The following is a 15,123-nucleotide window of genomic DNA, read 5'->3' on the forward strand; positions in this document are numbered from 1 at the left end:
TCTCATTTGATCTTCACAACCATGTGAAGTGGGTGCTGTTTTATTCCCATTTAATGGCTGAGGCAAGCAGAGATTAAGTGACTGGCCCAAGGTTAGTGTCTGGATTAGTGTCTGTTAGAGACTGGATTTGAACTCGGGTCTTCCTGATCCCAGGCCAATGTTCTATTCACTGGGTGTTGCAACAATTCAGCTAGCAGCTGTTGTGGGGGTGAAAGACCAACACAAGCCCAACAACAAGAACGCTGCCAGCACAGGTTCTTTTGATCTGCTTTACTAAGGAAAGCAATGTTAAGGGGTTAACAATCTTATTTTAATCCAACATATACATATAAACTCAGTTCAGGAGGAAAAACCAGCAACCTGAACTTCAGAGCAAATACAAATACAAACATACATTAGAAACAGACCAAATACAATTCATAGTTACCAAGAAACCATCAACATCTGAGTTCAGCCAGGAGGCTCTTAGAGTAGCTGCCCAGAGTCCTGCGCCTCCAGGAGTGAGAGCCTCAAGCAAATAGCTCTGTTCTCTCTTTTTATACACTCTTTAGCCATCATCAAACGTCATCTGAGCAACCAGAACTCAGGCTCCTGCTATTGGCTCTGGTCTTAGCAATTTCCCTTAGAACCCTGAGGGATTCATGTGCACGTAGGTTTAGTACCTAGTAGATAGGGGTTTGGGCCTGGGGCTTTGCACCTAGTAAGGCTCAATCAAAGACACTTAATTAATCATTCTAAAACAGTAAGAAAGTCCCACCTTAGTTACCAATGCACTGGGCCACCTAGCTGCCACTAGTGGGTGAGATATTGCTGCTGATCCAGCGAAGGAGATAAGGGGAAAATAGACAGGAAAACTAGGAGAGAGCAGTGTTATGAAAATCAAGCGGGGAGAGAGTATCAAGAAGGAGGGCTGGTCAATAGGATTATAGGCTACGGAGGGGTTATGGCAGAAGAATGCTAAGAAAAGGCAGTTGGAGTTGGCATTAAGCACTCAATGGTAACCTTGGGGAAAACAGCCTCAGTGGAGTGGAGAGGTTGGGAGCCAGATTGATGAGTGAGAGAGAGGAAATGGAATTAATAAATGTAGATGGATTTTCTTTTGAAGTTTGATTGCGAAGGCAAAGACAAGCAGGAGGATAGCTTAAGGTTCACGTGAATGGGAATGAGTTTTTTGTTTTTTTAATTTTTTGTCTTTTAAAAGAAGAGGGAGACCTGGCCATTTTTATAAACTGCAGATAGGGAGAGATTAGAGAGCTGATTCAAATGGCAGGCTCCCAGAGGAGAAAGGAGAGGAATGAGATAAAGGCACAAGAAGAGGGGGTGTCGTCGAGAAGTAGCAACCATTTGTTGGTGACAAGATCCCTCTGAGGTAGGTGCTGTTATTATCTTCATTTTACAGATGAGGAAACTGAGGCACACTGAGGTTAAGTGACTGGTCTAGGGTCACACAGCTAGTAAGAGTTCAAGTCAAGGTTCAAGCTCAGTTCTCCCTGTCTCTTAAGTCCAACACTGTGCATTGCATTCAGCTGCCTTGCTAAGTCCTCTGTCAAGCAGCATCCTTATGAGGAAGGTAGTGATTGTTATCTTTTTATAAATGATGGAACTGATCTTTAGAGAAGTCAAGTGAATTTCCCAAGGTCACACAGCTAGAAAATACTATGGCCAGAGTTCAAACTCAGTTCTTCAGAGTTGTCTTTACCTAGCGTACCATGCACATCTATGCCACTCCATGTTCAACCCAATGGTTTGTTCCTGTGACTGAGTCCCCATCAGAGGAGGTTAGCACATCCAAAGAGTGCACTTAGAAAAATCTGGAATCCTAGAGTTTTACCATAACATGTACAACTGAGAATGGTGTTATGATACCCTCAGATTCTGTATGTCCAGGATTGCTTTTCCTTAGAGTGAATTTTTAACTTGGAATTCTGGAATTTCTGTCAAGCAAGGATTACTGGTAGTGATGGCGATGGTTTTGATTTGTATATTTATGTGTTCTTCTTCTAGATGCCTTAGGACAACATGATGATATCCTGGGGGTCTTGCGCTTTGTAGCCAGCATATTCCTGGTGATTCTGGTACCCTCGACTTCCTCATTGATGGTCATTGTCCCCTCCCCACTGACAAATCCAATTACTCATCCGTTGCCCTCTCAGCATCCTGCCTGAGCCATGGAAGCCCCTGACGCTGCTGTGGCCTCTCTGATTGACTTTGACAGCGAGCCATCCACCCTGGCCCCCTCCGAGTCACCCCCTTCAAAACCTCGGGATGGAAGCAGCTCCCTTGGTGACGGGGCATCAGAGAGTGACACCACAGAGTCGGCGGATAGTGAGAACGATATGGGGGAGTCCCCAACTCACCCCACCTGGGACCATTATCACCGCTCCTCATCCAATGAGTCCTTCTCTTCCAACCAGAGTACAGAGTCGGCCAAGGATGACGAGGCAGTGGGGCTCCGGGAATTTATGCGGAACTATGTTGAAAAGATCTTCTCTGGAAGGTAAGAAGATAAATATTATGGGACTGTGTAGAATTCTGGATTAAGGGCCGTAATTCTGGGGTGGAGTCCTGGTGCTGCTCCTAACTCCCCATGTCACTGCAACTACTCCATTTCTCTATCCCTTTGTAAACTGAGACAGAACACTCTTGTATTCTTTTGGGTTTTGCGGGGTAAGATTGCACAATGAAATTTCAAGGTAGCACAACTTGGGATCCAGGGTTTGTGAGATCCTCCTTCTTGTAGGGAGGGTTAGAAGACCAACCTTGATTATCTGCCTTTTCTCCTTCCAGGGAAGACTTGGACCAAGAAGAGAAAGCCAAGTTTGGAGAGTTCTGCAGCAGTGAAAATGGGAAAGGTCGGGAGTGGTTTGCACGCTATGTGAGTGCACAGGTAAGGATCAGAGGTAGGGGAAGGAAGGGATGGATGCAGGGGGCCAGGCTGCCAGGATCACTGGGCTTAGTGTGACTGCCCCACACCAGTACGAGAGAGCCTGTGGGCCGCTATTGCTGGAGATCTTCTCACAATGATCTTTTAAGGCAAGCTGCTCAGCAGCCTGGCCCTCTGGTTACCATGAGGACACTGATCTTTCCGTACCTCTCTCTGGCCTTTTTCCTGGACAGCGCTGCAATTCCAAGTGTGTCTCAGAAGCGACTTTCTACCGTCTGGTGCAGTCCTTTGCGGTGGTGCTGTTTGAGTAAGTCGGGCAGCTGGTGATCTCGGCCAGTGCCTCTTCCCTCTGCTACTCTCTCTGGTCTGTGTTACGTGAAAACTCAGGAGGGGCAGCTTCCAGGAGGCTGCTGGTTATTATTGACATGCAGCTGGAGGTCAAGGGTAAAGAGCCCTACAAAGGGAATCTGGGGGCACAGATTCTAGTCCTGGTTCTTTCACTCAAAGTGGGTCATTGCCACTGTTAGGCTCAACTGCAAAGATGGTGGTGGTAACTTATAAGTTATACCGGATGAGAAAAGGAGAATTTTCTGATAAATTACAGCATGTCCCAAAAGTCTGGGTGCCTTTTTTTTTAGTGCTCTTAAGGCATAAAACTGCGTTACAGCCTTTTGGGACACCAAGTACTAAACAGCAGTACTCATATGGTACTGAAAGTACTGCTATTCTCTATTCATGTCCCAAAATAAATCTCTGGGAAAAATGTAAATATAGGACAAAATCAGGAACTCTGGTGGGGCATTCCTCTTTCTCACTATTTCACAAATTGTCCTCAATTTGAAGTCCTGTCCTAAGCTAGGAAGCTTTCACAATTTCAGCTGTGGTTTGTATGTGTGTGTTTTATGTATTTTTTCTTGTTTACTAGGCACAGACTACCTTAATTCTTCTAATAGCTCCAATTTAACTCCCTATTTGGAAGTAGGTGGGGTATAAAGCCCATGAAACAGCTCATCATAAACTCTTCATTCCCCCAACAATAGTTCAGTTGTTCTGAAGGCCTGGAGTCAGGAACACTCATCTTTGTGAGTTCAAATCTGGCCTCCACTATGTACTAGCTGTGTGACACTGGGCGAGAAATTTAACCTCAGATTCCTCATCTGTAAAATGATCTGGAGAAGGAAATGACAAACCTCTGCAGTATCTCTGCCAAGAAAACCCCTAACGGGTTCACAACTGAATGCTAACTGTTCTGATCCATCTAGATTCACCTGAACAGAATGGCAAGATCAGAATTTCTCTGTGGCAGAATGAGAAATCTGTACCTGACAGTGGAAATCACAGGGTAGAAACAGCTGGGGTGTGAGTAAATTCTTCTATGAGAAGCACTCACGCTAAGTAGTGATTACATGCAGTTGGGCTGCATTCTTCCTGAGCCAAGACCTAGAATTTGTCTCAATTTCCTGTTGTGAAGGGCTTTATACGAGGTACCCGCCCAGCCTTCCAGCAAATGGATGCATTGGAAGTGTTATTTGGTGACCTCAGATAGGCCTAAATCTTTCTCCACCAGTATCAATTAGCCTCTGCAGGAGGCTTTGACCCCAACAGGCTTTTGTCAAATGGTTTAGGGGAGGAGGGTGTGTGGAAAGGAGAGCTTGGAAATTAAGAGATTTGGGTTCTAGTCCCATCTCAGCAATTAACTAGCTATGTGACCTTTGGGCAAGTACTCACCCTTTCTGGGCTTCACCTTCTTCACTAGTAAAATGAAGCTATTTATATTGAACCTCTGACATTCCTTTTAGCTCTGTTTAACATAGCAGTTGTAGGAACATGAGATCATCAATTTAGACCTGCAAGGGACCTTAGAGCATCTCCTCCAACTTCCATATTTTACAACTGGAGAAAATGAGGCAAAGACAAGTTAAATGATTTGCCTGAGATCTCATGGCCAGTCAACGTCTGAGGTAGAATTTGAACCTGGGTCTTCCTGATTCCAAGTTTAGTGTCTTGTTCACTATATCATGCCAACTCTTGGGTTCAGAGCCTGCTTCTCTTACTTGCCACCCATGTGACCTTGGGCAAGTCATTTTTTCTCAGGGCTATAGTGTTCTGCATTCCTGAAATGAGGAAGGTGCACTAGATCAGAACCTTCTTCTATCCTTGTGATTATATAAAGGTATTCTGGAGACGGTCCTCTGTGCTGGCAAGAATGGAATCCTGAATCTTATCTGTGTGTAACCTTGAACAAGTCACCTAATTGTGGCAAAGAGATTTTTTCTGAGCCTGCTTTCTAAAAGAATCTCTTTGAGGGTTAACAGAAGCATGTTTCAGAGGGCTGTGGGCTTCCCCAATTAAGGTAAAGTAGCCTAGAAATTCACTGACCAATCTCCATTTTTCTCCTTTTAGGTGTCATCAGATGGATGACTTTGGACCAGCGAAGAATCTAATGACCATGTGTTTCACATACTACCACATTGGTAAGTTACCGGGTTTTGTTTTCTCTGAGATTTGAACAATTATTGAGAGTCCTTCTAAGCCTTGTAAATTTGGAGCTCAATGATGACTTCAGTGCACATGATTTCTTTCTCTCCAATTCAAGCAACATTAAGCATGTATTGGTGTGCAAGGAACTTTATACACACACATATGTGTGTGTATATATATATATATATATATATAAATCCCTGCCCACAGGGGCTTACATTCTACTAGAATGTTAAAGGACTTCTCCAAGGTCACATCTAAAATCAGATTGGGACCTTGACCTCCGGATTCAATCCATTCTTTCTACTGTACTCACTGCTGCCCAAAAGACCTGTTTTCATAGCTGTAGAATATTTGACAGTCAGGAGATGTGGGTTCTAGTCCTGGGTTATCTAATCCACAGGATGATGTTGGATAAGTTGCTTCTAGTCTCGGCCTCATGCTTCTCATCCATCAAATAGAAATTTGGATTAGATGATCATTAAAGTCCCTTCAGGTTTGATAATTCTGATCGAGTGATGCATTTGTTTGTTACACACTTGTTGAACACTCACCAAGTACAAGGCCTCAGGCTAAATGCTTCCTTTGAGGTGAATGCAAAAATAAATAAGATGTGGTTCCTGCCTTCAAGGAGTTTACAATTTATTATAAGGATGTGGTAGAGATACAATAACCATAATATTTAGCTCTAGGTCATTCTCCAATATGGAGATTTGGGCTAACTGTGAATTTGTGTTGCCAGATCTCATCATCTCTGAGCCCCAAATTGGGTCCCACCATTTGTCACTGCTTGAATTGTTGGCTGCAGTGGAAGTATGGTGGGCGATTATTCAGTTGGGGTTCATTGCCCATCACCTGAAACAACAAATTCTTCCCAAATATCCACTGTGTGCAGGATCCTTAGCTAAGACTCAGTCCCTGTAAAGAAAGCCAGTCATGGTGCTAAACACTGGGGATACAAGTACAAGCAGAAAGAAAGACGATTCTCACCCTTAAGGAACTTAGATTGTAGTGGGAGGAGGGCAAAATTTGGGAAGGGGAGGGTAAGGAGAAGATGAAGCTACCAGGCAGGGTTAGAGAAGGCTGGGAGTGGGAGTGCATCCTGGAGAAGACTGAAGACATGGTTGATCTGGGTAGATTTTTTAAATGGAGATTCTGGGAGAAGCAATACAAAACCAGAGGCTGGAGCACGGTAGGTACTTCCAATGGTAAAGTCTATGGCAGGATGAAGAACTGGGGCATGGTAGAGGAAGTCAGGAATATAGCCTAGAAAGGAATGAAGAATCCACTGAATCTTCCCTAATTTAAAAAAAATGAATTTAAGCAAAACCTAGCCACCAAAGTAATCACATCTGGCAGCTTATGCCTTACCCTTAGGTTCTCAACCTCTCTGCTGAAATCGAGACTGCCCGATGCAACTACTCTGAATCATCAGCATGTCACCGTTGTTTTCCTTTACATTATTATAGTTATCGTGTACATTGGTCCCTTGATTCTCCTTTCTTTGCTCTGAATTATTTTAAATAGTATTTCCTACACTTCTCTAGACGCCTCATACTCCCTTTAATGGCACAATAATATTTCATTGTATTTATAGACTATGATTTGTTCAGCCACTCCCCAACTGAGATAGTGGCCTACTTTGTTTCCATTTTTTTGGTGCCATAAAGAAGATTACTGTGACTAGTGCATAGTACATATGATCTTTCTCATTATCATTGATTTCCTGGGGTGGGTAGAAGGGGAGGGGAGGGAGATAGGTATGTAGAAAGAGTTGATTGTCCAGAGAAGGGAAACACATCTTTGAGGTTTTTGGTTTTTTTTTTAAGGGAAACTAATGACATTTCAGGGTTATAAGAAAGGAAACCAATGGGAGTTACATGCCTTTTCTGTGAAATAAGTCTTTCAGATTATCTGCTGGGAAGCAGGCAAAGGAGGAGGGGAGACCCACTCACTATAGGGTATGAAAATATGAGGTCCCCTTGCTTAGGCAGTGAAAAAATGTCCCCCTTGCCACAAATGTGTGACCTTCCCCAAGCCTATCTCTTCTTGGAATAGTCTAGTAAGTGGAGTCTAAGGCCAATTCCAGGACATCAAGGGTTGTCCTTGCATGTCCCATGGAATGGAGGTCCCTGCTTTGTGGTCATAGGATAGAATAGTAAGATGATGGGGCTTGAATCTGAATGAGCTCTACAGTTCCTTCCACCCCCAATCTTATGATTCTCTAAGGCCTAACATTTAATTCTATGCCTGCGTTTTATATGGTGCATAGGTCTCTTTATTTGGAATCAATTGGAACCCGGATCCGTGTCCCATTTCTGTGGCTTACCACCAGCTGGGCGACCCTGAGCAAATCATTCCTCCTTTCTGGGCTTCAGGGGCTGCCCCTGAGAAATGAGCAGGCAGGACAAGGGTACTGTCCAGCTCTAAACCCTTCTGGTCTCACTGCTCCTGCTTCTCTAGCCAGCAGGATTTGGGAAAGAGTCTTCCTGCTACCCAAAGCTATAATCTTATGGAAACATTTGTAAAATGAAAGAAACTGGGATGGTTTTTCAATTCTTCCTCTTGCATTTGTGGATTCTATTAGGTAGAATGAGCACCTGTAAAGGTTTTTTTTTAAGGTTTTTTTTTTCTTTTTTGGTAGGTAAACCTCACATGCTGCCCCTAGAGTCCAAGGAGAAACCTGCAGGCAGCATTGACTCCTACCTGAAGTCCGCTAACAGCTGGCTAGCAGAAAAGAAGGACATCGCAGAGCGTCTCCTGAAGAACACGTCCGCAAAAACGGAAAACGTGAAAGGCTTCTTTGGAGGCTTGGAAACCAAGCTGAAGGGACCGCTGACCAAGAAAAATGAGTACGTACTGCCCGAGTTTTCTGTTTGTGGGCTTTATTTAGAGAACTCACGTGGGTTTTTCAAACCTCAGAGAAGATGCTGTTTGCTCCTTGTCTGCAATGCGGAGGAGAGCAGTGGGATGCTTTGTTCTTGATCCGCAGCCTGACAGGACGAATCCTCATCAGATCTTGGTGGTCTCCAGTACCTGCTCTTGGCAAACCTCGTTTCTAGACGTAACAAATGTCCTGTCCCTCTAACTCAGGGGTTTTAACCTTGGTGTGGGTCACAGACCCTTTTTGGCCACCCGGACCCCTCCCTTTTCAGGAGAATATTTTTAGGATGACAAAGGAAACCAAACATGTTGAAATGGTTATCAAAATATTTTTTAGGAACAAAAGTTCAAAGACCCAAGGTTAAGAATCTCTGCTGCAAATATTCTCAGAATCACAGAACTGGAAATAAGTTCAGAAGGAACTTAGTCCCAGCCATTCCTGAACAGACAAGGGGGCATACAGATTCTGTTGGAAGTCATGCCCCAGTGACGCATCACAGTAACCCATGCCAATTTGAGGATTGTTCTAATTGTTAGATTGTCTAACCTGCCTCCTTGCAACCTTCCAAATCTGGTATCCATAGTTCTATTTCATAGGCATTCTAGAGACGAAAAGAATAAATCCAAATATGGCATTTAGGTGACTCAGTGGCTAGAACCTTAGATATGGAGTCAGGAAGACCTGAGTTCAAATTCTGCCTCAGATGCTTACCAGCTGTGTGACCCTGGGCAAGTCACTTAATTACTCTGAGCCTCAATTTCATCTGTAAAATGAGGGGATTAGATTGTATGGCCTCTAGAGTCCCTTCCAGCTCCAATCTATGATCCTATATTCCTCTGAGGCAAATCCCACTTTCATAAGACAGCCCTTTAATGACCTTCAACAAATCTCTTTAGCTCACTGGGCTTCAGTGTTCTCATCTGTAAAATGAGATGGCTTATGCTATCCCTTCCACCTCTAAATCTATAATCTCCGATGTTTTGGGCTAGATGGCCACCAAAGTCCCGTCCAGCTCTAAATCTGTGATCTATGATGGTGTGGGCTGAATCACCGCTGAGGTAATTCAGTAATACATAATCCACTTTGAGAGAACTTTTTTAGGAGATGTGCTTATGACTCCCAGGGAGTACATTAGAAGCTGGAGATGTAACTGATATAAGCCCTCCCTCACAGGGCTGCCAGTGCATTAGTAGGAAAGATTATTGATGCCAAAAGCATCTTAGCCCGTGGCTTCCTTCTCACTACTTACTAATGGTTCAAACTCTTGGGGATCCAATGACTTAGACTGACCAATTGAGATTTTCAAGAATTGGAGAAAATGGTAGCACTAGGAAGTTTAATCTTTTGGAGCAGGCTGGCTCTTTTTGAAGTTGATGGTCACTGTGGTTTCTTTTTCCTTAGGGAAGATGAAGATAAACCAAAGGAAAAGCAGCAGAAGACTGGTAAGAAGTCCCCTGCTTCTGTAAACTCTCTTTCTTAGTATCACAGAGGCCAGGGCAGAGGCAGGCAAAGGCAAGTAGTTCCCTGTTGCTTATATTTGATGCCATAATATATTAAATTATATAATATGTGAAAAATATTTAAGGCATTATGTAAATTTGAGCTATTATTAGGTGATGGACACTTTGATGCTGAGGCCCCTCTTGGCTCTTTCCTGGAGGGGAAGTTTCGGTAGAAAAGCCAGAGAGCGTTGGAGGGTTTACATAATCCTTTTACCCTGTTTTTGATAAGATCTTACTCTTTATTTTTAATTTTAATTTAATTTTTTATTTTTAGTTTACAACCCTCAGTTCCACAGGTTCCACAGGGTTCCAAATTTTCTCTCCCTCCCACTGTAATCCAATCTAGGTTCTATATATACCTTCACATTGTACTTATTTATATAACAATCCAGTTGTAATGAAGAATTATAACCAATGGAATGAATCATGAAAAAGGAGAAACAAAACCAAATTTAAAAAAAGGGAAAAAAGGAGAGAGAGAGAGCAAAAAGTTTGCCTCAATCTGCATGAAAACTCCATAATTCCTTCTCTGGATGTGCATAGCTTTTTCCATCATGAGTCTTTTGGAGCTGTCTTTGAACCTTGCATTGGTGAGAGGAGTCAAGTCTATCAAAGTTAGTCCTTAGAGATAGCATGTAAGATCTTACTCTTTTGCTACTTAGTGGCCATAGTTTTGAATTTTAAATCGTCTTTGCCAACTCCATGTATCACTGGACACAGAGAGGGTAATGGAAAGAGTATGGTTAGATCAACCCAGTCCATCGTTTTTCTTGGGAAAACTCCTTCATATGGATGCCTTGCTGGCAATGGCAATGGGTTAGTAGTATCATTGTCATCTATGGCAGAAGAGAATGTCATCAGATAGACAGCTTAAGGTGTAGATGGGTGATCCTGGTTGTGGCTGAAGATTTCCCTCTTCTAATGGTGTAGGGGAAGGTGTCATGGTAGAGCTCCATTACCAACATCATAAAATGATAAGAGCCCATACTTAGGATTACTTTATCTGATCCTACAGTGACAGTGTACAGCCCAGATGAAGAGAAGAAAGGGGAGAAGATCTATCTGTATACTCACCTGAAGCAGCAGCCTATCTGGTAAGCATTGGCTGGCTACTTTTCCATACAGCCTGGTATTGAAAGGAGGTGCTATCTCTCAGCAGCACACTGTTGTACAGGCTGCTACTCATGCCTGCAGTGCACTCCCAGGTTTAAGAATTCTTACCTTCCTTCAGAAGGTGCCACTTCCTATGGGAAGCTCTCCATTCACACACCCCCCACCTCCTCTCAGGCCTTCATGTTCTCTCCTTTTTCAAATTATATCTATAATCTGCTTTATATGTTGTATTACCTGGTAAGCTTTTGGAGAGAAGTTACTTTTTATTTTTGTTTGTGTCTTGTTATCTATCACTAGTGCCTTGCATATAGAAAATGCTGCAGAAATACTTGAGGGAGGGGCAGGTAGGTGGCACAGTGAGTAGAGCACCGGCCCTGGAGTCAGGAGGACCTGAGTTTAAATCTGGCCTCAGACACTTGACACATGTACTAGTGGTGTGACCTTGGGCAAGTCACTTAACCCCAATTGCCCTGCCCCCCAAAAAACAAAAAAAAATACTTGAGGGAAAGATTGATGGCTAGAGGGAGTGTGGTACAGTAGAAAAATCATGGAGTAAAATGACCTGGGTTCAATAGTTGTATGACCATGTATAAATCACTTAACTTCTCTGTACCTCAGTTTCCTCGTCAGTAAAATGAGGGAGTTGGACTAGATGAAGTCCCTTGCTTAAGAAGTCCCTATAATTCTATGAAGGAAATGAATCATCGGAAGAAATGCTGTTCATCCTTCTGGAGACAGTATCTTTGCCTTATTTGAACTCACTAGTTCAGTACATCACCATTTCAAGGATCCGTGACTTTATCCTACGGATGTTCCATCACAGCAGATTGTAATGTGGGTTTAGATTCAGTAGACCTGGGTCCATATCCCAGCGCTATCACGTCCTACCTATTCGAGCTTAAACTTCTTCCTTCTAGGCCTCAGTTTCCTCCTGTTGGATGGGAATGGACTAGGTGACTTTTAAGGTCCTTTCTATCAATTAATCCTGATCCTCCTCTCCATCATTGTTAAAACAACAACAAAATATCACCTAATGGCCAAGCCTCTGGTGCCCAACCTCTCCTTGAACTGAGTTTATTCATCTTTGCCAGAAATCTATTATTGACTCCAAGAAAGGCACTATGCTAGGATCTAAAAGCACAAAGAAGTCTCAGACGTGGTCCTCCAAGTAGCTTATAGTCTAGTTGGGTAGATGGCATGGAGGTAGGTGGTAAGGATTGAATGAGTTCGGAGTGGGGAGAGATCCTTTGGGCTGGGCTGGTTAGCAAAGGCCTAGCGTGGGGGCTTGAGCCAAACTTTAGTGATTGAGTAGTCCTTGGATAAGTAGAGAAAAAAGGTGTGGGGGAGGGGGGATATGCCAGGCTTCAGTATCTCAAGCTTTTTTTTTTTTTTTTTCAATTTATTCATCCTGCTTTGGTTTCTTTGGGAATAACCCCTTCCCCCACACGGAGTCTTTTAACTGCCCACATCATAGGTCCCTCCCAGGATCCTATTTCTAGTGTTCCCAAGGGGGAAACTGTTTTAGGAGTCAGAGGCTCTTGATCTGCCACTTAGAACCTGTGTGGCCTCTAGTCAATTACTTAACCTCTCAGGGTCTTAGTTGGTAAAATCATTGGTAAATGGACAATTAGCCTGGATGGCCTCCAAGGTCCCTTTGGCTCTGAATCTGAGCGTAAGCCTCTGCCTCCGGCTCAGGGAGCTGGCTGCCTCAGCATCTGACCTGTGTCCCCATCTTGGCGAATGGACTGAACTTTTCCTCACCATCATCAAGTCTTGACCCCCTGCACTGGAGAAGAATGCTAAGAATTCATAGCTTCCTTTCTTTAGAGCTTGCAAAGCATTTGTACCTCAGTGCTGCAATGTGGGTAAGGCAAAGTGATCTCTCTTTTACAGAAAAGGAAATTGAACCTCTGGGGAGTTTAAGAGATTATTTGCCCATGGTCACATAGCCAGTGTTAGAGACGCAGTTAGAAACACTGTTTGCCATACCATGTACATCCAGATCCCTTAGAATTCTCATTGGATGCTCCAAAGAGGAAATGAGGGTTCATATCTTTTTAACATAATTCCTAGTACACAGAAGGTGCTTAATAAATGTTAGTTGACTGCATCTTTCCTTTAGTGCTTTAACATGGTATATTGTGGTTAGTAAGCAAAGGCCGTGAGATTTGAACTGGGCCTTGAAGAGAGAATGTTTGTTGAAAGACCTACTTGAGCGAAGGCTTTGCTCTCAACTGAAAAGCTCCAGCTTCAAGAGATTGGCTCAACTCTACCTTCATTGTTGTCCACAAGATTTTAGACCGCAAGTGGGAGCCATGACTTTCAGAGTTCTGTTTTGCTGTCTCATACCTAGTCCTTGTTGAAAAAAAAATGACCTTTTCTCTGTTCCTCCTCCATGATACTCCTATCTCCCATTTCTGTGCCTTTCTGCTGACTATCCCCCATGCTCGGAATAAATTCTCTCCCTATGTCTGCTTCATGGGGTCTCTCCAGCTCACCATCTTCTGCACTAAGCCGTTCCTGATCCATCACCCTACTCGCTAACTATTGTGTACTCCTCCCAAACTACCTTATATTTTGCTATTTTGTATAGATTTATATTTATTCACTCTACATTTATGTTGTATGTGTATATATGTATGCATATAATAAAAATAACAGCTAACATTTATATAGTGCCTACTATGCTAGGGGCTGTGCCCAGCCCTTTACAAATATTATCTCATTTATTATTATTTATTTATATAATATATATATAATATATAATATTATACATAATATTATATATTATTATTTATTATTATTATCATTATTATCTCACATCAACTCTAGGAGGTAAGTGCTATAATTATCCCCATTTTATGGGTGAGGAAACTGAGGCAAACAGAAGTTAGGTGACTTGCCCAGGACCACCCATCTAACTAGTAAGTGTCTGAGGCCAAATCTGAACTCAGGTCTTTGTAACAGCAAGCACCCTAGATACCCAGGGGTGGCCTGCTAGCATAGGTTCTTTAGTCTGCTTTTCTAGGAAAGACTGCTCAAAAAGGAGTTAACGATCCTACTTTTAATTACATTCACTAGTTGGGGGGGGGGGGGAGGGGGAGGGGAAAGTCAACCACCTGAATGGCAGAGAAAATATAAGCAGAGAAATTAGCATAAAGACCACAGGGCTCTGACTGCTTGAACCAAAACAATATTGCTATACATTTTACATACACCACTGGATGGAAAGAACCTTTACACCTGAGCAGTCGGGGGTCTGAACATACAGCTACTCAGAGTCTCAACCAGGGAATTAGAAGGTCCTTCTCAAAAGCGAACCCCCAAAACAAAAGCTCATCTCAGAGTACTTTTGGTTAATAGGCTCAGAGCCAGAAGGCATCACAAGCCTCACGACTCAATGCCTAATTAGCTTTGTGTGAAAGCCTTCCTACAAGCAAACCTCCCCCTAAGCAAGCTCCTCCTTAGGCAAGTCCCTCCCAAATGGGCTCCATGTGAGACCTATTAATGGGCAGGGAAGATCTTATTATCCCATTAACATTACAGTCTTCCTGACTCCAGACCTAGTAGCACTCTATACACGGTACCACCTATGAGGTATGTTTGTTATCTCCCTACTATGAATGTAAGCTTATTTTGAGTAGAGCTTGTTACATTCCTTGTAATTATAAGCCTAGTACCTAGCACATCACCTGGCAAACAGTAGGCATCTAAAAAATACTTGATTAATGATGGTGCTTTGGGGCTGAGACCCCAGAATAGCATTGCTCTAAGGAGGAGGATCCTAGAGGCCTAACCTGGCATTCGGATTTTATTTGTAGCTCGGTTTCTGATGTTGCAGAAAACTACACAGGTATGGGGAGATAGTGATCATTTACAAGTTTCTTGTGTCTTCTAGGCACACCCTGAGATTCTGGAATGCAGCTTTTTTTGATGCTGTCCACTGTGAGAGAAGGAAGAGATCACCTACTACCAGGTAGGAGCTAAAGATGGCCATGGGCTCCTCATCCTTCTGTGGAAGTGGGGAGACCGGGGAAGGGAACCACTCCTCCCACCACCCCTTCTTACCACCTTCCATGTCTGCTGTCCTGAAGACTGCCCTGAGTGTTGTAAGGACACACAGTTGAGAAGGGGTGGGGTGTGGGGGCAGAGGTTGGTTGTCCACAACCTGCATGTATGCTTTCTCGCCTGGGGTGATCTTAGATGACTTGGCCTGACTGTCCCAGACAACTTAACACACCACTGGAGGACAATGTCAA

General features: G+C 43.3%; 1 protein-coding gene across 1 annotated transcript in view; it reads left to right on the top strand.

Annotated features, from left to right (window-relative positions):
- The first annotated feature begins 2,016 nt into the window (after positions 1–2,016).
- The window catches only part of KIAA0513 (KIAA0513 ortholog), a 28,109-nt gene continuing 15,002 nt past the window's right edge, over positions 2,017–15,123 (top strand). Inside the window, exons 1-8 of the mRNA XM_036752273.1 lie at positions 2,017–2,497; positions 2,788–2,887; positions 3,118–3,191; positions 5,288–5,358; positions 8,010–8,217; positions 9,651–9,691; positions 10,767–10,845; positions 14,763–14,840. Coding sequence (XP_036608168.1) covers positions 2,169–2,497; positions 2,788–2,887; positions 3,118–3,191; positions 5,288–5,358; positions 8,010–8,217; positions 9,651–9,691; positions 10,767–10,845; positions 14,763–14,840 — 980 coding nt within the window. The 5' untranslated portion in view covers positions 2,017–2,168. The remainder of the gene's footprint in view (positions 2,498–2,787; positions 2,888–3,117; positions 3,192–5,287; positions 5,359–8,009; positions 8,218–9,650; positions 9,692–10,766; positions 10,846–14,762; positions 14,841–15,123) is intronic.

The sequence above is a fragment of the Trichosurus vulpecula genome, chromosome 3 (assembly GCF_011100635.1).
Source record: "Trichosurus vulpecula isolate mTriVul1 chromosome 3, mTriVul1.pri, whole genome shotgun sequence".
Classification (NCBI taxonomy): domain Eukaryota; kingdom Metazoa; phylum Chordata; class Mammalia; order Diprotodontia; family Phalangeridae; genus Trichosurus; species Trichosurus vulpecula.